At 38.0% G+C, this 23,244-nt stretch overlaps 1 protein-coding gene across 1 annotated transcript in view; it reads left to right on the top strand.

Annotated features, from left to right (window-relative positions):
* The window catches only part of man1a1 (mannosidase, alpha, class 1A, member 1), a 458,739-nt gene that overhangs the window by 157,292 nt on the left and 278,203 nt on the right, over positions 1-23,244 (top strand). The window contains exon 3 of the mRNA XM_039747655.1: positions 18,338-18,453. Within this exon, the coding sequence (XP_039603589.1) occupies positions 18,338-18,453 (116 nt within the window). The remainder of the gene's footprint in view (positions 1-18,337; positions 18,454-23,244) is intronic.

Here is a 23,244-nt window from a genome sequence, read left to right as displayed (position 1 = left end):
AGCTGAGTGACAGATGTTTATAAGTGGGCAGAGTATTTGACAGAGAGGGAGAGTTGGATAAGTATTGATAAGTTTACTTTTGGCTTTTTTTTAATTCGTTAAGGAGGACATAACATTTTGGGGAAGTAATTGCGTTGTTATTTTCAGTTTCCCTGCCCAACCAACCTGATGCAGTTTACTGAAATCTCAAAGTTGCCCTCATCACATGGATGTTTGCTGGAAATGATGCATGACTCTAATATTTTTCTTAACAAAATGGAATAAGTGAAACAGACTTCTTATGCAAGATCCTTGTTTTAATGAATGGAAGGGTTATAATTTACTAATCTCAGAGCACAACTAAGAGAGCAAACCATTGAAAGCTGCATTTGGAAGAAGTTAAGTTTCATTGGCTTTTTTTATAGGACAGTAGATGATAATCAGTAAATATCACATACATTGGAGAACCTATTATGAGAATTTAAGTGGATATATTTGTGTACCACTTTTATAATTTTAAGTTTAGCAAATATCACTAATTTGTTTCTTCTCATTCTGTTGTGTCTGCTTATGTCACTCTGAGAAATAAGTGTGTCCTTAAGGCTATGTAACTTCATAAAATGTTGCAGTCGTAGTAGTTTATGACTTAAATAAATAATAGATGTCAGCTCAAATACACACTTTAAAATCAGCCTCTTATTTTTTGCAAAATATTTCTATTCTATAAAGTTTACTTGAAAGATTCTTTTTCTCTTTAATTTTCTTTTCCAGTATTTACTTTTCCTGTCAAAATTCATATGACTGTTGAACTATTGGATTCTTTAAACTCTTTACAGGTATTTCTGAGAAGACAGAAACTGCTCTGTCTGGGTAGATATTATTTAATGCAAAGTACAAGGTTTTTGATAATTATATTTTATTTTTCTTGCTTTTTGAACTCAATCTACACAGTCTAACAATGGGCAAAGTGTGCCTTGCCAACAATGCATTTATAGGATCCTTAAGGAATACTTGATTAAGTATAACAACTTCTGCTCCACACCTCAGTAGCATCATCATTTTCATATCAAGTAAAGTAAAGCAAAGGCATAAAAAGGGAAAGTCATCTTATTTAAGTGATTAATGGCGTAAACAATCCTAGTACACCTGGGCATCACTAGTCTTTTCAAGTAAAAACTATTTAGGGAGTTACACATCAAATGCATATTTATGAGTTGAAGCACTTAGCTTACAATGAACAAGCCTCTGGTGTTTGAAAGTACAGTTTTTGAAATATTCAACTTAGGAAAAAGTCACATTGGCTTTAATCTGATGACCATGCCAGCCCACGTCTCCCCTTAAAGAGATCAAATTTCCAGGGAACATATCCCTCAGCACTCTGAGTGAATGTTGTGCTGTGTGAACTGTGGACCCATCCTGTTGAAACCACTCATGTTCTGTCCTAGGTCTGCCACGTGACTTTCATTTCAGTGTAGACCCAGTTGCCTGAAAGTTAGAAAGCTTTAGCAAAATTGTTTTCCGATCTGGAACGGATGCATTTTGACCGAGCGCAAAGCGTGTAGTGAAAGCTCTCTGCGTCTATCACAGAACAGTTGTTCTCATAATGTGCTTTAACAACAAACCTTTGATGTTCACCTGTCCAACTCATGATTGGTACTGAAAATGGTAGAGCCTAACCAACTGAATGAGACCTACCCCACCTCTCTACCCCTACTACATCCTGCACAGTTCTCCACGAAATGTGGGAGATCTTTATGTCCCCACATGTATCCTGTATATATACACACATGTACATGATATATGTATATACGTGTCTGCTCTTCCACCTGATTTTGTAGGTGCAAAGTTTGTAATCGAAGAGGCAAATGTACACCTGCATGCCTTGTCACTGAGGCAAAACATTTTTTAAATCCCAAAACATTGCTGTTAATTTTCAAAAGGGGACCTGTTAACAATCAATGCCATTCACTAATAACATTTTTCTATGAGAAAGACTGTTAATACTGGTTAAATATAATTTATTCTACATTGATTTAATGATTTAACAGTAAATACATCCTGTACAATTAGAACTGCCTACATTAGAGAATTACCAGACAGCCAAATGTTTATTCAACTATCATAATGTTGATAATGCAGTAGTCTCAGTTATCAATGGTTTAATCAACTGCAACATAAAATAGATTATCTTGTCACAAGTCTTTTGAAGAACAGTGTACTTTAAAGACAAGGGACAAAAAAGTTTGACAAAGACTGTTCTCATTTTTAGGCAGCACATGCTTAATAAGGAATGAATGCATCATTTTCATTTTTTAGTGCTGTGTCAGACTCTACACATACAGTAGCTTAAAAATCCTCCACAAACTGACATCTTGTATCTGACAATTTTGTTGTTCCCTCTATTGTTTCCTGAAGGGGATGCCTCATTAAGTTTAATTTCTCCTTGTTCTTAAAGTGGGTTTTAGACTTGATGTGGCCATTGCAAGTATCTTGTCCAGTTTATGGTATGTTGGAAAAAACTTGCAAGAAAATCTGTCCACATTCATAAAAGTTGCGCAGATATTGTTTTGCCCTAAATTTTGCAGTTAAGCTTCTGTTTCTTAGTTGTTTATGCTTTGTTGGGGTTCTGATTCTACTTGCTTAAACATTTTTCCTTGTCTCATGCAGGTACCTAATTCAGATGCCTTTGCTAATGAGAAAACATGCATAAACACACTTGCAAACAAACAGACATGACCAGATTTATATCAAAAATTACATTCTCTTGAAAGACAAGAAACTAGTATCTGGATGATATAGTAAACAGATTACTCAAAAAGCTTAATAATATTTGAAGTTTTGTAATAATCACCCCTCCCATCTCAAAATTCAGTACATTTCTATGTTTAAATCTAAAATCCATTTTTATGTATTCATTTTGTGATTCTGTCTCTGTTCTCTGCATTGTGGAAATCAAAGGGCTTCACATCGACAAATGCGGCATGTCATCCAAGGTAGCCATCAAAAGTGCCACTTGTTTTCCCTTTCGTAATTCAAACACGATTCAAAAAGCAGGATGAGGGGCTCCCCTTGGTAAAGTGAGCACAGTTGGTGGGCTAGGGGTGTGTCACATGTGGCAATGAATCCAAGATAAACTGATTACACTAGATATATATATCTATCTATCTATATATATATATATATATATATATATATATATATATTGTGAACACTGGCCCCGGCACAGACAGACGGACATCATTTTTCAAACCACACACTATTTATTTATATACAGTATTTACAGTTCGTGCTCACGTGCATCCCCAGTGCCCTCTCGCACCGAATTCCCCAAAGTCCAGGCCCACAGTCTTTTGTGCCTTCCTGGCCGCCTCCAGTCCTTCCTCTTGCTCAGTCCACTTCCACCCGACTTCCACACAATGACTGGAGGGAGGCGGCCCTAAATAATGCCCCGGATGAGCCCCAGGTGCTTCCGCCATCTGTTCCTTGGCACGCCCCAGCGTGGCGGAAGTGTCGGCTGCCTTCCTGGCAGCTCTCCGGCGCCACATAAAGTCTTCCCCGGCACTTCCTGGTGTGGCGGAAGTGTCGGGCTCCCGGATAATTAGGCACTGGGCGCCGCCTGGCGGTGGCCACGGGTCCCTGCAGGGCTGGGCTTCCATGCCCTGTACCCGAGGCCCCTGCCTAACCAGGACGGACGCCCCACTCTGTCTGGAGGAGGCACTCGCCTCCTCACGCCCTCCAAAGGTGTCCCGCCGGGCTCCAGCCCCAGCCGCGGACCGTACGGGATAAACCGGCATCGGAGCGCCGCCTGGCGGTGACCACGGGCCCCTACAGGGCTGGGCTTCCATGCCCTGTACCCGTGGTCCCCAACAGAACCAGGACAGACGCCTCGGTGTGGAGGAGGCACAAGCCCTCCTCTCGTCCTCCAGCGCCCGCCGGGCTCCAGCTCCGCCGGCGACTGCATGGGATCAACCGCATCGGGCGCTGCCTGGCGGTAACCACGGGCCCCTACAGGGTAGGGCTTCCATGCCCTCGACCCGTGGCTCCCAACAAAACCAGGACGGACGCCTCTGCGGTGTGGAGGAGGCACAAGCCCTCCTCTCGTCCTCCTGCCCCGCCGGGACCACAATATATATATATATATAGATAGATATATATAGATATAGATATAGATAGATAGATATATATATATATATATATATATATATATATATATATATATATATATATATATATATATATATATATATATATATATATATATATATAGATATATATATATATATATATATTATCAATGCAAAGTCTTGTTTTTTTTGAGAAAGCCAATACTGTTGTCTACCAGCATATTATCATTAATTTTGCAGTGCTAGTTAATGATCATCACTAAGTGCTTTCTGAAGTTAAAAAAGCAAAGGAAAGAAAAAAACTGCAAATTTAACCAAAGGGGTCAAGCCATAACTGAACAGAATGAAGTGTGATGATTTTTTTTTCTCTATACCTGATGGAGATGCTGTTTCTTAAAATTTGATGACGAGAACAGGACAGTGGTTTTGAGTGAGTAAAAATAATTAGTCATTTTTGTGTTTGTTTTTTCTTTTTTTGTTGACATTTATTCAAGTACACTGCATACTGAGGCAGTACTAATTATAGGCCTTGATGCTAATGGAGAGCCACAATTTTTAGCACATTTTAGGTTTTAATAATTCAGCTTGAATTCACCTTTGTTTGATGGAGATTTGCAGCAGTTTCTTTCACACTAACACCACCAAGGAATGAATGTAGCTAGTAAAGTAGTAAAACACCTCAAGTTAACTAACAGTATTAGCCCCTGGTAACGCATTGTATAAAGAAAACTACTTGGTTACATGGTATTTATGATACATCTGATTAACCAATGGCACTACAACTGAGTCCCATTGACTTACAAAATTTCCCAGGCAAAGTTGGGGAAGCTAATGACAGCAAATGAGTGTGTGTGTGTGTCTGTATGATTATTAACATCTGTGAATACTGTACATTGAACATTGGCTGTAACACACAGAGAAAAGCAATACATGTACAGCACGATTACAGCTGATTATACACAGCTGAGACAAAAATGCATGGCGTCCCCCAGACAGATTTCATAGCTCTGTAGTTCTTTCTTTTTAAAAAGTTTAACTTATTATAATAAATGTGTGTGTATATTTACGGTAGTAAACAATAAAAAAATATTAATACTACATATATGTTATGTATATATTTCTGTTATATAATGCTGTTATGCGCAATAATTTATTTTACTAAATTTACTTAAGCCTAGTTGATCAGTAAACAGGTAAACTAGCACCACCTACAGTATAAAATAAAAAAACCCTATACATATAAAATTGTGCAAACATTTTTACAAGGCATTAATTTAGAGAGAGAGAGAGAGTGGTGTGATGCTAGCTTCTCTTTATACCTGGCATTAACATGTGTCACCATTGTTTGGATAGAGATCAAATTTCATTGTCCCTGTAATTGATTTTGTGGTTGTTCTATTTGAACTGAAATTACAATTACATTTACACTTGTATAGTAACCACCTCTGAATTGTGCTAGATTGAATAAACCTTATTAATCCCATGGCGAAATTCAAATGGATATATAGGCAAAAAATAAAATAAAAAATACAGATTAAATAGATAGATAGATAAAAATAAACTTAACAAGTATATTGGGTGGAAGCATTGAATTGCCTGATAGCAGTAAGAAGAAACACCCCCAGAGGATCTTCTTAACACACTGTGGTTGAATGGGCCTGTGGCTAAAAGTGCTCCAAGAGACCACCTTCTGGAGAGGATGGAGGTAATTTTTCATGATTGCATCCTATTTTACTATCATCCTCCTTTCCACAACAGCTTCTGGCATGCCCAGGGTTCACCCTGAGATGAGGACCGTTTTCTTGATAAATCTGTTTAGGCATTGTGCTTTTTTTGTACTCTGGTTGCTTACTTGGGAGTCTGCAATGTAAAACACCACACTGGCTACTATGGACTGATAGAACATTTCCAGCAGCTTGCTGCACACATCAAGAAACCCAAGTCTCCATATCAAGTACAGTCTGATCTGGTAGTTCTTGTACAGTGCCACTCTGTTGTCTGTGACTCCCCAGGTACTTGTTACTCTGTGCTACTTCCACATCTCCCCCTTGGATGGTGACTGATGCTCCAGTATTACAAACCACCATTTTTTACACTTCCCTCAGTCTCACAAACTGCTGTCTGTTGGTCTTTAAGTCCATGATTTAGAAGATTGTGGGAGTATCAAGATTTAAAGCCTTGAGTTGAGAGTATTCTCCACACCTACATGTGTCTGATAGGCAAATTGCAGATCCATATGTTCTAAAACAAGGTGTCGTAGAGATTTTAGGACTGGCCTCTCAAAGGTCTTCATGAAGTATGAAGTCGGAGCAACTGGTCTGAAGTACTTGGGACCACTGGATTGCCTTTTGTTTGGCATGACACATGACAGGATGTTTTCTACAGCTGGGGAACCTACTGCAAATTCAGGGAAAGACAGAACAGGTGCAGAAGGACCCCACAGAACTGGTTGACAAATGTTTTCAGCACCCAGGGGCTGATTTCATCCAGCCCTCAAACCTTGTTTATGCAGAGTTTTCCCAGCTCTCTTCACACTTGATCAGCAGAGACACACAATCCAGGGAACTTAGTAGGGTTGGAGACCACAACTGTGATGTCAGGTTGTGCAGAGTGCAGATGGCAGTTGGAATTTCAGAACCACCTCAGCCGTCACACAGAGGCTAGCAGTATTTGGGGAGGGCTGCTCTGACAAGAATAACTCAAACCTGTTGAAGAACTGGTTCAGTTCATTAGCTTTACCGTTGTTCCCTTCCTCCACATGTTTAATAGCCGCCTTGTAACCAGTGATAGTCCTCATCCCATTCCATAGTAGATATGTGTTATTTTGTTATAGCTTATGCTCAGGTCTGTCTTTGTAGTGGGCTTCCCCTCATGGAGCTCCTTCTTTGGTTCTGACTGCACCCTCTTGATTTCATCCTTATTTCCAGACCTGAAGGTTCTCTTCTTCATATTCAGTAGGTCTTTCAGTTCTTTTGTTATTCGTGGTTTGTTGTTGGGAAAACTGTACTGTCTTTGTAGGGACTGTTATCCAGGCAAAACTTGATGTAGTCTGTGATAGAGTGGATCAGTTAGTGTTTTGGCCATGTGACTCACAAAGCACCTCCCAGTCATTGTTTTTAAAGGCATCCTTCAAAGCCTCCACAGCCTCATTTGTCCATACCTGCACCTCTGCACAGTGGGTTTATATGCAGGTATGAGCTGTACCAAATTATGGTCTGATTGGTCTAAAGGTGGCAAAGTTAAATACCTCTTTAACACTGGCGTATCAAAAGTCCAGGGCCCTGTTTTCTCTCGTTGTGCAGCCCACAAACTGATTAAAATTGGTGAATGTTTTAAGTAATGATCTGATCAAAAGTACATTTACACCTGTTTTATAATGTGGTCAAATGGTATCCAGTTGTTGCATTACTGAAAACAAATGTTAATACCAGGTGTTAATTTGAACATTGGCAATAATAATTAACAGTATTCACATCCAGTGCTTTCAACAAGTGTGAAAGTAAATTTACTTTTCAAAAATAGCTATTGTTGATTTTTAAATAAAATAGTATTATCATATTAAAATTTAAATTGTAATTGTGTAAATAATGCTTTAAATATTCTGCTCAGACTTTGTTTTTTCCCATAGTTGAATTTTATACTGTCTTTTGAAGCATTTACAATTGTAAATGTAGTTTTATCTATTTTGCAATAGGTTTTCCCCAGAAATGCTAACCACACACTGATTTGTCATACTTTCTTTTTCTTGTGGTTTTTCTGACAAAATTAGTCAGGCATCTTGATTCTTATGAAAGGCATCTGGGTAAAAGTAACACTCTCCCACTCTTCAAACATGCTAATTGTACTTTTACTATGCCATGATAAAAAAACAAGATTCTTCTTATATTTGTTACTAATTCATATGATTTGTGTTTATTAATGCTTTGTCAATATCTAATTTTAAAAATTGTGCTTTTCACAGCCTTTTAATATCACTCTAGATAATAAGAATAATAAGAATCACAATAAGGTAATAACAAGAATAACCATTTTCTTTTATCTTACTGTGTAGAGACCAGAGGCAATTTTATCTATTTCCTCTATAGTTTGTATGAAATAGCTGTGTAAAGAGTGCTGGCATGCTGTTTGCAAAAATTTTGTTATTGTTCTTAAAATTTACAAGCTTTTGACATTAGAGTAACATTTCAAGTTGTACTGTATTATTTTACTGTCTAAACATGTTTTAGTTGGGGGTAATTGGTAAAGATGCTGGATTTTAAACTAGTGTGTGTGTTTGGGTATGTCTGGGGACCAGAAGTAATTTGTGTATTCTGCTTATAACTCTGTCTTCTTTTCAACTAAGTATTGGAAGAAACTTTTGTATTGTGGTGTTCAGCCCGGACACAGACAGACACAGGACACAACAGTACAAAAAGCACATGCATTTTTATTTTTCTTCCTTCGCACAAAAAGCACAATTCACTCACAATTGCTCTCTCCCTTCTTTTCTTTTCCTTTCTTTATTTTCTTCTGCTGCCACCACTCCTTTCCTCGCAAGCTCTGTCTTCCAGCTCCCAACTCCGGCTCTCCAAATGGAGTGAGGCAACCTCTTTTATACCTCACCCGTAAGTGCTCCAGGTGCTCCCTGATCATCTTCCGGTGTAGCGGAAGTGCTGCACGGGAACCCAGATCCTCTTCTGGCAGCTTCCAAGCTCATCCTGAGGGGAGCTGCCCTCTCATGTACTGCGGGAGGTACTAGTATTGATATGTCCTCTCCCCCTGTCCTCTCATCAAAAGGGTGTCTTGACTGACCGGGCAAGGCTCCCGGTTGTCTGCCACATGTCACACACTTGCGCTTTGGAGACAGTCAACAAGCCCTAAGGTGACTGATACAACTCAAAACAAGGGGTTGATTATGAGTACTGATGCCTGTCTCTGTCTTTCAATAGAGCCAAAGAAGAAAAAAAATAATTTCATACACTTACCTTCAGCACTTCCGGTCCCACAAAATGGTCACTGCACAATAATCTTGTCTCCGAATACCATAGATGACATCCCTTCCGGCTCCTCCATGATGACGTCCCTTCCGGCTCCTAATAATGACATCATGTCTGGCTCCTCTGTGATGATTTTCACTTCCGGCACTTAATAATGATGTCACTTCCAGCTCCATCGTGTTAACGTCACTTCCGTCTGTCTACATTGATGTAATTTCCTGTATTAAATCACTTCCTGCCACCATTTTGTATTATATTCTCATGTAACCACTGTACAATGTCAAATGCTCTGGTTTTTGATCAATTTTTCACTCATTTTTCGTCTAGTCCAAAGGACATTATACGAGGCAATTCTCCAACTCTGTGGCGTTTCTTGGAGTGAATTTCTTTCATTACACACACTATAAATTCAGTCTTCACTGCATTAATTAACACTGACTCACTTAACCTCTACATAGGTTGCTCCTTTGATTCACTAAGCCTCTGCTTACTTTAGAAATAAAAAAGTAAATAAATATAAGTGTGCATTTTACACTACTTATATTTGTTCCCCTAACTAATAAAGGCTTAGTGTTAAAGAAAGAATGATTGCTTGATTGTATAATTTTAGTAGTCTTTTTTTGAAAACGAAAGCATACTTTTTTCACTGTACATAAGCACAGATAAGACTTTTTTGCAATTCAGTTATGTGTCATTTCTGAATCATCTCAATTTCCTTTATTTCAAAAACTCTTTAAGAAATCATGCTTGAATAATTTTAGTCGGTAGTATTTTAGAATTACCATATTCACAGTAATGCTTTAAAGCCTCAGACAAACATTCTTCTGTCGTTAATTTGCTTTTCATTAAACTCTCATGCTGTTCTCCGACTTTATACTTCCTTATTGAAGGTTGTTTTAATCTGCATTATAAATCATTTTGTCAAAAGATTCATAGTACTTTACTCTTGGGAACTTTTCTTACAGCATTTTCATGGTCTCTCTAATGATCTAAAAACTTTATTGTCATGTGTCATCTGTCAGTAAACACTTGCAGTGTCTCAGTTGCTGATGAAAGTTCCATCTATAATGCACAGGAATTGATAGTGGTGCATAAATGTGCCAGTTATTGGGAAGGTACAGTTTACTACCTTAAATAGGCAGACCCTTTGGTAGAAGCAAGATGATTGCTCTGTTTTGAATTACTGCATTTATGGAAGCTTTAGATAGGTTATGCATTATTTTATTATTTTAAAAAGCATTCTTTAAGTTACTGCTTCTCAGCTCATTTATTTTTTGTAAGGTGGCAACAGCTTAATGCTTACCCTCTGCTAAAAAAAATTAAAACTATAATGGTTCATTTGTTTTTACAGTTTCCTAGGCATAATGAGTATAGGACATTTGGGAAACTTTTACTTCAGTTTGATGTTACTATATTTTTTCAACTTCAGCTCAAAATGGTAACTTACTATCTTCTAGACTATATACACATAAAACAATTCACATTTAACATTTTTTATGTAGTCTTCTGTTCAGGTAAGCAGTTAAGCTTGAATATATCCCAGTGTCTTGTTATATGCAAAAAAGAAGAAAAATCTCGGGTTGCAAACGTATGCGAACTGCTGCATTTGAAGACGCTGAAAAAGACGTTTTTATGTGGTTGCAGTGATGCTTGTTCAAGAAACATTCATATTAATGCGGCACTCATTCAAGAATATATGAGGTTTTTAAACTCTCTTGGGACCTGGACAAACAATCTCACACGTGGCAATAGCGCTTCGGGACGCACTTCAGCATGTCGTTCCCGTTGGGTGGGGTGGATCCCAGATCCCAAAAGAGTTCAGAAACCTCACAATATGAAGAAAAAGAAAAGGATAACCGGGCTGACCACAACATGCTTCCGCATTTAGCTAATGTTCACGTTGAATTCCTCCCACCCAATTGGACGGCAGTGCTTCAGCCATTGGATATTGGCATCATTCGTACCCTGAAAGTGTATTATCACAAGGAAATGCTGAGAAAAATTCTCGTCAGCATAACTTGTAGACAGGAGAAGATTAAAATAATTCAAAAGAAGCTATTGAAGCTACTTCCATTTCCAACATCCTATCTTTGTGATGCACGTTTTCTGCTGTGACAGCAACCAAAACGAGATTACGGAGTATACTGAAAATAAGCAATGCACTTTGCGTGTCAGTGTCTTCCATCCTCCCCAGATGGGATTGTCTGGTTGCAGGAAAACAAGCTCAGGGCTCTCACTGATTCTGCATTATGGTAAGCTGTATAATTTCTAGAGATTTCAAGATAATGCCTCAACCTCTTGTCCACCACAGTCACAGAGTTTTGAGCACCTTCCCCTTTGTTGTAATTACTCCTGTGGAGTAGTTTGTGCCCTTTGTTTTCATCCCACTTTTAGGCACTGGTCTCTGCTCATGCCTGATTGTATAGATGACTCATATTCATATATTCTGTAAAATTTTAACATAATTAGAAAAAAATGCATTGGAGGATGGCTTATGGATAGAGAAAACTTGCAGATGTGCCAGATCCTCTAATTGCTGATTTCACCAGAAGGACTTCACTTTCATGTGCTTGCATTTAAACATCAGCAGTCATGGTGAAATAAAGCAGTCTTGCCTAACTCCTCTTCCATTGATTCAAAGGTTGTTTATTATTATTATTATTTATTTATTTATTTATTTTTTACCAGATTGTACTTTTGCTGTGAGTCCTTTTTGCTGATACTGGTTTTTAGTCTTTTAAATCTATTGTAATGTATATTAAGATGTTTATCAGTTTGATTAAACTTTCTTTATCAAAAGCCTTCTCACAATCAACAAGACAGACAAAAATGTTGTTCACACTCAATACTTCACTCACTAATGATTCTCAACATTGTTATTATATTTCTTGTTTCAGTACTACTTCTGAATCCAAATTGGTCTTCACTGATGAATTTTTCTACTTTATTCTTTATTCTAGATTTTTTTTTCTCTTTTACTTCAGTGGATCTTTTCACCCCTGAGACATCAAACTGATAGTGAGGTGGTCCACACACTTTACACATTTTGATTCTTTTCCAAAAGTATTGAGATCAGGCCATATTCTTGTTTTGAATATATTACAAACTTTCACTAATTCATTATGTCTTTCCTGTAAGTTTTGGATTTTCAAGTGGAATTCCATCAATTTCTTCTGCCTTCCTTTCCTTTATATCCTTAAGAGCTTCAGTTACTAGTACTTTTTTCAGCATATCTGTTTTTAAGTAGTCTTTATTAAACTCGTCTTAATTTCCCACATTGATTTCTTGAGCTTATTCATTATTTCCATTAGGGCTGGATGGGCAATATGGAAAAGTGTCTTATCACAATTTTTTTCATATCGGTCAATATAAATGAAATCATATCATGATTTCTGTCAAGTTTAACGGTTCCTTTTTATTCCTAAGTGAGATGTAAATATGTCATAAGCTTTATTTTTGTTTAAATGTTATTTATTTTCTGTCACAAGTTGAGCATGATAAATGTACTTTAGAACATTATACTGTATCACTTTAGATTAGGTGTCCCTAATTATGTGCTACTTACCAGGTAATTACCTTTATAATTACAGAGTAACTAGGTGGTGAGAAGTCAAGCAATATTACACTTTTTATTTGCTAACTAAAAAGATTACAATATGCAAGGTTTCGGGGCAACTCTGGTCCCGCTCAAAAAAGCAATTTAAAGGTCATAAGAGAAACCAAAAATAAATTGCTACAGAGGCCAAAAAGATAGCAAGCAATTTTTTAGCACTGCTCCTGTAAAAAGTTGAAACCTTGGGGTCATAGAAGGAGGGACCATTGAAAGAGAGAAGGAAATATCAAATGAACTGAACAAATATTTCTCTCAAATGTTTGTAAAGCAAAAAAGAAATAAAATGCCCCATGCAGAAGTAAAAGGAAGTTCATAGTTTGTATATTTGAAAATAGAAGAGTTAGATATGCTTCAAGCCCTCGATACATTGAAAACTAATAAAACCCTAGATATCATGAAATGTTTACTGATAGTAGTGAAAGAAATAAAGACATAATTTATAAACGCTTATTAAGTGTATTTGAGCAGTCGATTGTGAAAGAATTATTTGAAGACTGGACATTTTCAAATGTGACTTCAGTCTTCAGGAAAGAAGACAGAATAAATCCTTGTAATTCTAGACCAATAAGTTTTATTTCTGTACCATGCAACATTATGGAAAATATTAAAAAATAGTACTAAATAATAGCCACTTGGAAAATGGTGTTTAATGTAGAAAAGTGCAAATTGCTACATGTGGGCAAAAGCAACATTGACTTTAAACACAAGATGAGAGAAACTGAACTAAAGGAAGCCACCTCTGAGTACGATTTAGGAGTTTACTTACTTACAAACCATTTTCATCATCTTAGCAATTTTCTGACGCTATTAAAAAGGCAAATAAAACATTAGGTTATATCGTAAAAACTGTTAAATATAAATTAAGCGACATTATGTTCATGCTATATAATATGCTGGAGACCCCACGTCTGTGGTATTATGTGCAGTTCTGGTCACCATGTTACAAGAAAGACATAGCAGCACTTGCAGCTATGTACAGGAGATCAATCAAGTGTATCTCATAACAGCCCCAACAGGTGCATTTAAAGAAAAGTCAGATAATTCCAAATATATCGTATACAGTGTTAAGTGATCAAGTAACCAGAGCAAATTATTATTGCTCAAAGTACAGCAGCATAAATTGTTATTGCACCTGTTAATGAATAGTACATTACATATTATATATTGTATTACATTAGTATATTGCACATTACCAATACAGCTTATTGCACATGTTCAATTAAAAATGATGTCAGACTGAGGAGATTCAGAGTTCAGAAAGTTTAAGACAGATGGGAAAAAGCTATTTTTTAGTCTGTTTGTGTGTACACGGATTGACCTAAAGCATCTTCCTGATGGGAGGAGTTCAAACAAAGAATTTCCAGGACGAGTTTTGTCCATAAAAATGTTTTTGGCCCTTCTCACACAGTGAGTCTTATACAAGAGTTTGAGTGATGGCAGTTCAGTCCCAATAATGGCCTCTGCTGTTTTTACAACCCGCTGCCAGGCTTCTTTAGCAGCCTTGGTGCAGCTGTTGTACCAGGCCATCATGCAGTTAATTAAGGTGCTTTATATAGTGCATCTATAGAAATTAACCAGCAGCTTCTGGGGGAGGTCGGCTCTCCTTACCTTCCTGAGAAAATAGAGGCGTTGTTGTGCTTTGCCTATTATAGCCAAGTTGTTGTCAGCCCAGGACAGGTCTTCTGAGATGGTGACTCCTATAAACTTAAAGTTGGAAACTCTCTGGACAGCATCTGCATTGATTGTTATCAGACTGTGATTGGCCTTTTTAGTGGTCCTAAAGTCCAGAATAACTTCTTTGGTTTTTTTGTTATTTAAGACCAGGTTGTTGGTGTTGCACCATGCTGTCAGATTCTGAACCACTTCCTATTTGCAGCTTCATTGTTGTCTGATACAAGCCCAATGACAGTCGTATCATCTGCATATTTAATAATAATGTTTGATTGGTGGATGGGTTGACAGTCATGGGTGATGAGTTTATTGAGTAGGGGACTTACTACACAACCTTGTGGCACACCAGTGCTCAGGGTAAGGGTGGAGGATGTGTGTTTGCCCATCCTGGCAGACTGGGGGAGGTTGGTGAGAAAATCCAGTAACCAGTTGCATATGGATGGAGCAAGTCCTAGTGCATAGAGTTTTTTTGATCAGCTGGTTGGGTATGATGGTATTAAATGCAGAGCTGTAATCAATGAAGAGCATCCTAACATAGGTGTTGGGCTTTTCCAGGTGCGAGAGGGCAGCATGTAGAGCCAGAAAGATGGTTTCCTGTTGATCTGTTTGACCAATAGGCGAACGAACTGGTGTTGGTCTAGATCAGCTGGGATGGAGGCTTTGATGTGGGTAATTACCAGTCGTTCAAAGCATTTTGCGATGACAGGAGTGACAGCAACTTGTCGATAGTCATTAAGACAGGTTATCCTCGTTTTTTTGGGAACAGGTACAATGGTTGTGTATTTCAGGCACAAGGGGACTACACCTGAGGAGAGAGAGGTTGAATATGTGTGTAAATACCTCCGCTGATTGGTTAGTGCAGGCCTGGAGCACACGTCCTTGCACATTATCAGGACCTGCTGCCTTCCTTGTATTAATGTTTTCGAGTGCCCGCCACACATCATATATGTGTACAACCACAGTCTGTGAGTCTCCGGTCAGTTCGAAGCTGACTGGAGGCTGGTTATTGTCCTTGTCAAACCATACAAAGAAACTGTTAAGTTCCTCTACTAGGTTGACATTGTTATTGCCCAGTGTGCATTGTACGTTATTTTTCTTTTTGTAATCCGTGATTAATCGGATACCTTGCCACATCCGCTGTGAGTTTGAGTTACTGTCAAAGTCCTCCACAATCTGTTGTTTTTACATTAGATTAGCAGACTTGATGCCCTTCTTGAGGTTAACTCTGGCAGCTCTATAGGCTGAGGTGTCTCCTAATTTAAAGGCTTTTTCCCTTTCCCTGAGCAGTTGTTTGACTTCACTATTCATCCATGGTTTCTCATTTGGGTAGACCTTAATCCTTTTGTTGACAGTGACATTGTCCACACAGTAATTAATATATTACAGCACAGATGAAGTATATGTCTGTAAGTCTGTCTGATGAAAAAATATATTTCACTCTGTTTGTTCAAAGCAGTCCTGAAATTGGCAAATGGCAGCTTCAGGCCAAACTTTAACAGTCTTGCTAATTGGATTAGTACTGTTGATAAGGGCTTTGTGCTCTGGAACAAGAAACAAAGAGAGATGTTCAGACTTGCCAAGGTGGGGGCGTTGAATGACCTTATAGGCGTCTTTTATGTTTGTATAGACGTGGTCTAAGGTGTTTTTCCCTCTGGTTTTGCAATGTACATGCTGATAAAATCTGGGGAATACATCTTTAAAATTTTCTTGATTAAAATCTCCAGCAAGGATAAAAACTGCATCAGGTGCGAGTTCTGTTGTTTACTGATAACGTCAAAACAATTTTTTAAGCGTTGACTTAACATTAGCCTGAAGGAGGTATGTATACTGCCGTAACAATAACGACAGTATGTTCTCTCGGTAGGTAAAACGGTCGGCTTCTTAGCATCAGATATTCCACGTCCGGACAACAAAACTTGTTGATTGTAGTTATATTAGTGCACCAAGTATTATTAGTATAGACACACAGTCCTCCACCTATTTTCTTACCGGAATCGGGGAGTTCGATCGGCTCGATGGAACACGCTGCCTGCAAGTTCAACTGCTGTGTCCGGTATGGTGGGATTCAGCCACGTCTCAGAAAAAATCAAAAGGCAACAGTCCCTTGTAGTTTTATGTGTGGAAATATCCAGTCAGAGCTCGTCCATTTTATTTGCGAGTGATCTAGTATTCGCAGCAATAACGCTAGGATGAGGGGTTTTATGCGGAGCAGGCTTTAGCCTAGCTAGTAATCCTGCTCACTTTTTACTCTTTCTTGCTTACTCTCCCTGCACCGTCTCCATCGCCATCTTCCAAGTATAGGAGTCAAAGTAATTCCCGGTGATCTGAGAATCTCCTGTGGTATTGCTTCTGTATTATAATAATTATCTTTGCTATTTGAGCCGATCTGTAGAAGCTTTTGATGACTGTAGTGGATGCTCGCTTCCATGTGTAAAACGATGAAAATCAATATTAAGAACAATAATAGCAGAAAAGAGCACCTATTCGGGGAGCACAAAGTGCCTGTGCATGCCACCATTGTGACTGATCGTTGTTCTACTTAACAGACTTTGAGAATTAAACCTTTATAGCCTTGAGCAGAAGAGAATGCATAGGACCTTATCCAGGTCTTCAAAATTCTCAAAGACACTGATAAAGTACATCCGGTAGAGTTCTTTCAACTTAACACTGAATCACATACTCCAGAACACCAGTGGAAATTAAGGGGAAGTGCATTTAGAACTGAATCTATGGAGTACTTATTTTGTCAAAGAGTTGCTAGAATATCTGGAACAAACTACAGTGATCTATATTAAGCAGAGATCTTGAGAACCTGTAAGAAATATTTGGATTAAATACTGGGACAGCTTTGCCATCAGCTAGACAAACGAGCCTGATTAATTGAATGGTCTCCTATCATTTGTCAGCTGTCTTATCTTCTTATTTTATAATGTTTACGAGCATAGGAAATGCTGTGTTTGTGTCTGGGCAGTTTGTATTTTGATTCCAGTGTTCTTAACAGCTTCACGAATCCTTATTTCTCTATGATATACATACAGTAGGTACTTTACAGAGCCAGTGCCAAGTAAGAATCTATAGGGAGCACTTGACACTCTCAGGATGGCATGGATATTTTGATGGAAATAGACCCGTTTCAGTTATCCAGCGTAGATTTAATGTTAATCTGAAAATCTGAAAATAAAAAGAAAAAATTCAGTGAAATAACATCTCCTTATTATAATCTAGCATTTTACGGAACTACAGATTTTTATTTCATTATTTTCTATTTTATTTTTCTATTACTAACCTCTTTTCACAAAGTAGCATGATTGAATATTTGACTTCCAGTAGTCTTATCAAATTTAAAAGATCACCAGGATAATGTATTTATATATGTTAATTCAAAATGAAGGTGCTAAATGTTGAATACCAATTATTGTAATTAGGAAACTTAATTCAATTGCTAAGCAAATAAAAATAAAATCTTCACAAACGAATACAAGTAAGTTTGCTGTTTTTATTCCTGCATATTGCCTTTCAGTATAAGAGTGGAGGCCATTTAAAATAGACAGATAAGGGCTTACACTACACTGACATCTCACTTCTGGTGTAATTTGAAGTATTAGTTACATGACCACTGACAAAGTACAGGTATTTGTAGGGTGCAAGTGAAGTAGACTTTCTTCTGTACTTTGAGTAATTAATTGAATAATATATATATTATTTTACTTTGCTTTCCTTTAATCTATATGCATTATTGCCATTGTTAAAGGCCAGTGGATGTTTCAAACTTTTTTGCAGTCATTTTCATTGTCTGGAAAGTCTGAATTGGCACAGTGTGAGCTTATATAGGTGGGTGTATGTGTGTCCTCTGATGGACTGGCATGCATCAGATATTATGTTTAACCTTAACTGGATAAGCAGAGTTCAAAGGTTGTATGGTCATTTGGTGTAATTAGTCATGTAATACTCATACAATATTGCCATCTTTTTAGGTAGTATTCAAGGAGCAACAATAGTGGATGCGTTGGATACCCTGTACATCATGGATATGCAAGATGAGTTTAAAGCAGCTAAAGAGTGGATAGAGAAGAATTTGGACTTTAATGTGGTGAGTCATGTCTTTTGTATAATTAATATTGTTGTATTGCTACTGTTAACTTGGTTTGTAGTATTTACTTTTTATTTACTAATTTATTTACTATTTATTAAGTAATTATAGAAGTATAGAATCTGCATAAGACAAAGTACCGACAAAGCTAAATTATATATTAAAGTACATATTGGCATTTCCTGTTAACTTGAAATTTATAGCTCTCTAAAAGTACTATTATATATTATTTATTTAGATTCATTCAAATATGTTTTATTAAAATAAAAAGCTTGTAGTCTCATGAAAGCAGTTCTAACACAGAATAATGTATACATGAGCTTATATTGTATTGTGCCAGCCAACATAGATTTTATTTTTTATCTATACTAATAAAAGGCAAAGCCCTCACTCACTCACTGACTGACTGACTGACTCACTGACTCACTGACTCATCACTAATTCTCCAACTTCCCGTGTAGGTAGAAGGCTGAAATTTGGCAGGCTCATTCCTTACAGCTTACTTACAAAAGTTGGGCAGGTTTCATTTCGAAATTCTACGCGTAATGGTCATAACTGGAACCTATTTTTCTCCATATACTGTAATGCAGTTGAGCTCGATGGCCGTGGGGGGCGGAGTTTCGTGTGACATCATCATGCCTCCCACGTAATCACGTGAACTGACTGTGACCGCAGTACGTAGAAAAGAAGGAAGAGCTCCCAAAGAGCGCTGAAGAAAAACGGCAAATACTTTATTCGCGAGATAAAAGTTTAATGAGAAGAAACGAGGTATAAATGAGACTTTGGATCACTTTGTAACGGAGTTAAAATTGCTGTAGCGAGAAACTTTTAAGTGCCGGGTCTTAGCTAACATTAAATAAAGCCGTGCACATCGCAACATCACACAAGAGAGCAGCTCACGTGAACTGACTGAAAGCAGTACGAGTGATCACTTCCATGCATCAAACCTGTTCAAAAAACGCATTACACAATTGACAAGGTAGGAAAAGAATATGCTCCGAGTTGAGCTCCACAGCTAACGCGGTCTTGCGGAAGCAAGTTTGTCACGCTGCCACCAAATACTCACAGAAAAATTTCACAAGTTAATACACACGCTGTCTCTAGAGTTTCTCCACACTCAATGTATTCCTCGCATCCCCTTTATACCCTCTGATCTCCCATTACAATTTCCAGTAAGGCTCTGCTGCGCAATGACAAGTAATAAGTCTCAGGGACAGACCCTACAAAACGATGCCATTGATTTCAGGGAAGATTGCTTTTCTCCTGGACAACTATACGTTGCATTCTCAAGAGTGAGCTCGCGCAGTTTCGTCATATTACAACCGGAGTGCAGCCAGAAACTTTTAAGTGCCGGGTTTTAGCTAACATTAAATAAATCCGTGGACATCGCAACATCACACAATAAAGCAGCTCACGTGAACTGACTGTACGCAGTATGAGTGATCACTTCCATGCATCAATCCTGTTCAAAAAATGCATTACACAATTGACAAGGTGATGGCTTTATATGTCGTTCGTTTATAAAACCGCGGAGATGCTGTGTAAAGGCTGTTTCACAAAAAACTAGCATAGCGTCTTATATGAGCAGGCAGTCAGCTAAAGAAGGGAATCAATAAATATCTATAATCGTAATATACGAACAAAAAATAACGTACAGGCCGTGGATTAAATAAAGGAAATGGGTACCTGAACAGTAAAGTAAGTCTTGAATAGCTACACAATAACTGTAAGAATCGTAATAAACGAACAATAAAATAGTACAGAACCGCGAAGCAAGGAGAAACGATGGCCGTATATGGCGTTCGTTTATAAAGCAGCAGAGAAGCTGTGTGAAGGCAGCTACACAAAAAAACAGCAGAGCGCCACATTCTGAATGTATTCCAGGCATCAACGTTATACCCTCTGATCTCCCATTTCAATTGAAGTGCCTCAAATTTCCAGTAAGGCTCGCGATGACAATTAATAAGTCTCAGGGACACACCCTACAAAAGGTTGCCATTGATTTGAGGCAACATTGCTTTTCTCCTGGACAAAACTATACGTTGCATTCTCAAAACTAATCTCAGTGCACAGCTTGGTCATATTACAACTGGACTGCTGAACTGACAACGTGGTATACAAAGAGATCCTTAACAGATAGTTATTGGTATATTTTCCCTTAGTTTAAAAAGGTTTTCTTTTCTTCTTAATAAAAATTTAAAAGCTGTTCTTCGTCGCTGTGAAGCACAGGGATTTTGCTATACACAGTATATATATATATATATATATATATATATATATATATACAGTATATGTAGATATATATGTATGTATGTGTATGTGTGTGTGTATATATATATATATGTGTAGATATATATATATATATATGTAGATATATATATATATATATATATATATGTAGATATATATATATATATATATATATGTGTAGATATATAATGTGTAGATATGTGTATATATATATACAGTGGAACCTCGGTTCACGAACGTCTCCGTTCACGTACAACTCGGTTCACGACCAAAAAGTTCGCCAAACTTTTGCCTTGGTTCACGACCACACACTTGGTATACGAACAAAGGAACAAACCCAGTTTCCCTTTCGGTTTGTGCGCACCTATGATTTCCGCACGTGTTGCATTGTTCTCAGTCAGAATTGCCTGCCTGCTGTTGAGAGAGAGAGAGAGAGAGAGAGAGAAATAGAGCTAGCCACGTGCCTGCCTGCCTGCCTGCCTGCCTGCTACTGACAGGGGGGGAGGGGGGTACAGCAGAGAGAGAGTGAGCTGCGTGCCTGCCTGCCTGGCTGGTTCATTGTTCTCAGTCAGACGTGCGTGCTTTACTTGAGCTCTCTTTGTGCTCTACAGTATTTTGTGTGCTTTTGCAGTTAACTACAGAAATTGAAGTAAAGAAAGAAATTATTGAAAAGTTTGAGCGTGGCGTTCGTGTTACTGATCTTGCCAGCCAAATACAAGAAGTCAAAATCTACGATTTCAACTATTCTAAAGCAGAAAGAATCTATTAAAGCAGGTGATATTGCAAAAGCAGTTACAGCGTTAACCAGGCAGAGGCTTCAAGTGCTGGAAGAGGTGGAAAAACTGTTTACCAGTTTATTCATTTACCAATTTGAGAACCCTCGTGCTTTCAAGCAGCACAATGTAAACAAAGCCAGAATGCCAGTAATGTGGAGGGCAAACACGAAGGGTTGGGTCACAAGAACTTTCTTTTTGGAATGGCTGCATTAGGCTTTCACTCCCACCAGCTAAACAGCTAAAAACACCAGAAACCCAAGAAATCACAAGAGAGAAAACACCTGAAGGAAAACACTTCATGCCGGAACTCGACTCATGCAAGGTTAGTTTTCGTGGTGGTTTTTGTATTACGGATTTTTCAAAAGTTAATTTTTCAGTTTGTAGCGTGAATTGTTGCAATGTTACTTTTCTCTTTTTTCAAATGTTCCTTTTTTTCCGCTGTGATTAAAACTCATTTTTAAAAAAGTGTTTACAGCGATCGGAATGTAAGGCTAAAATAGCGTGATCTTGTTAGTTTTTTGGTTGCTTGTGGTTGGTTTGTAAATACACTTCGGATTTGTTCTAATGTTCCTTTTTTTTCCCCCGCTGTGCTTAAAACTCATTTTTAAAAAAGTGTTTACAGCGATCGGGCTTTAAGGTTAATAGCGTGATCTCCTGCAATCTTACTTTTTTGGTTGCTTGTGGTTGGTTTTTAAATACACTTCAGATTTGTTCTAATGTTCCTTTTTTTTCCGCTGTGCTTAAAACTCATTTTAAAAAAAGTGCTCCATGTGCTGCTGACAGAGGGGAGGGGGTGGGTGGTGTGTGTGTGTGTGTGTTACAGAGAGAGAGAGAGAGAGAGAGCGCGAGTGAGCCTGCTCGTGTAGCTGAGCAGGGAGCCTGGGTGTTTTGTGTCAGTGTTATTCAATGTTTTACATTAGTTTACTATTACACTGTGCATTCTATGGTGTAATTAACTATATTTGTGCTTAATCTTTACATACTCATGCAAGGTTAGTTTTCGTGGTGGTTTTTGTATTACGGATTTTTCAAAAGTTAATTTTTCAGTTTGTAGCGTGAATTGTTGCAATGTTACTTTTCTCTTTTTTCAAATGTTCCTTTTTTTCCGCTGTGATTAAAACTCATTTTTAAAAAAGTGTTTACAGCGATCGGAATGTAAGGCTAAAATAGCGTGATCTTGTTAGTTTTTTGGTTGCTTGTGGTTGGTTTTAAATATACTTGGATTTGTTCTAATGTTCCTTTTTTTCCCGCTGTGCTTAAAACTCATTTTAAAAAAAGTGCTCCATGTGCTGCTGACAGAGGGGAGGGGGTGGGTGGTGTGTGTGTGTGTGTGTGTGTGTGTGTGTGTGTGTGTGTGTGTGTGTGTGTGTGTGTGTGTGTGTGTGTGTGTGTGTGTGTGTGTGTGTGTGTGTGTGTGTGTGTGTGTGTGTGTGTGTGTGTGTGCGTGCTACAGAGAGAGAGAGAGAGAGAGAGAGAGCGCGAGTGAGCCTGCTCGTGTAGCTGAGCAGGGAGCCTGGGTGTTTTGTGTCAGTGTTATTCAATGTTTTTACATTAGTTTACTATTACACTGTGCATTCTATGGTGTAATTAACTATATTTGTGCTTAATCTTTACATATATTTACAGATTTACATACAGTTTGTACGGTCTGGAATGGATTAATTGTATTTACATACAATCCTATTTGGGGGAACTGCTTTGGTTCCGAGGTTCCACTGTATGTGGATATGTATATATATAAGTCTTCAACCGGTATGGTCTTCAG

The sequence above is a fragment of the Polypterus senegalus genome, chromosome 3, assembly GCF_016835505.1.
Source record: "Polypterus senegalus isolate Bchr_013 chromosome 3, ASM1683550v1, whole genome shotgun sequence".
In the NCBI taxonomy this organism is placed as follows: Eukaryota; Metazoa; Chordata; class Cladistia; order Polypteriformes; family Polypteridae; genus Polypterus; species Polypterus senegalus.
This window is presented reverse-complemented; position numbering and strand designations above follow the sequence as displayed.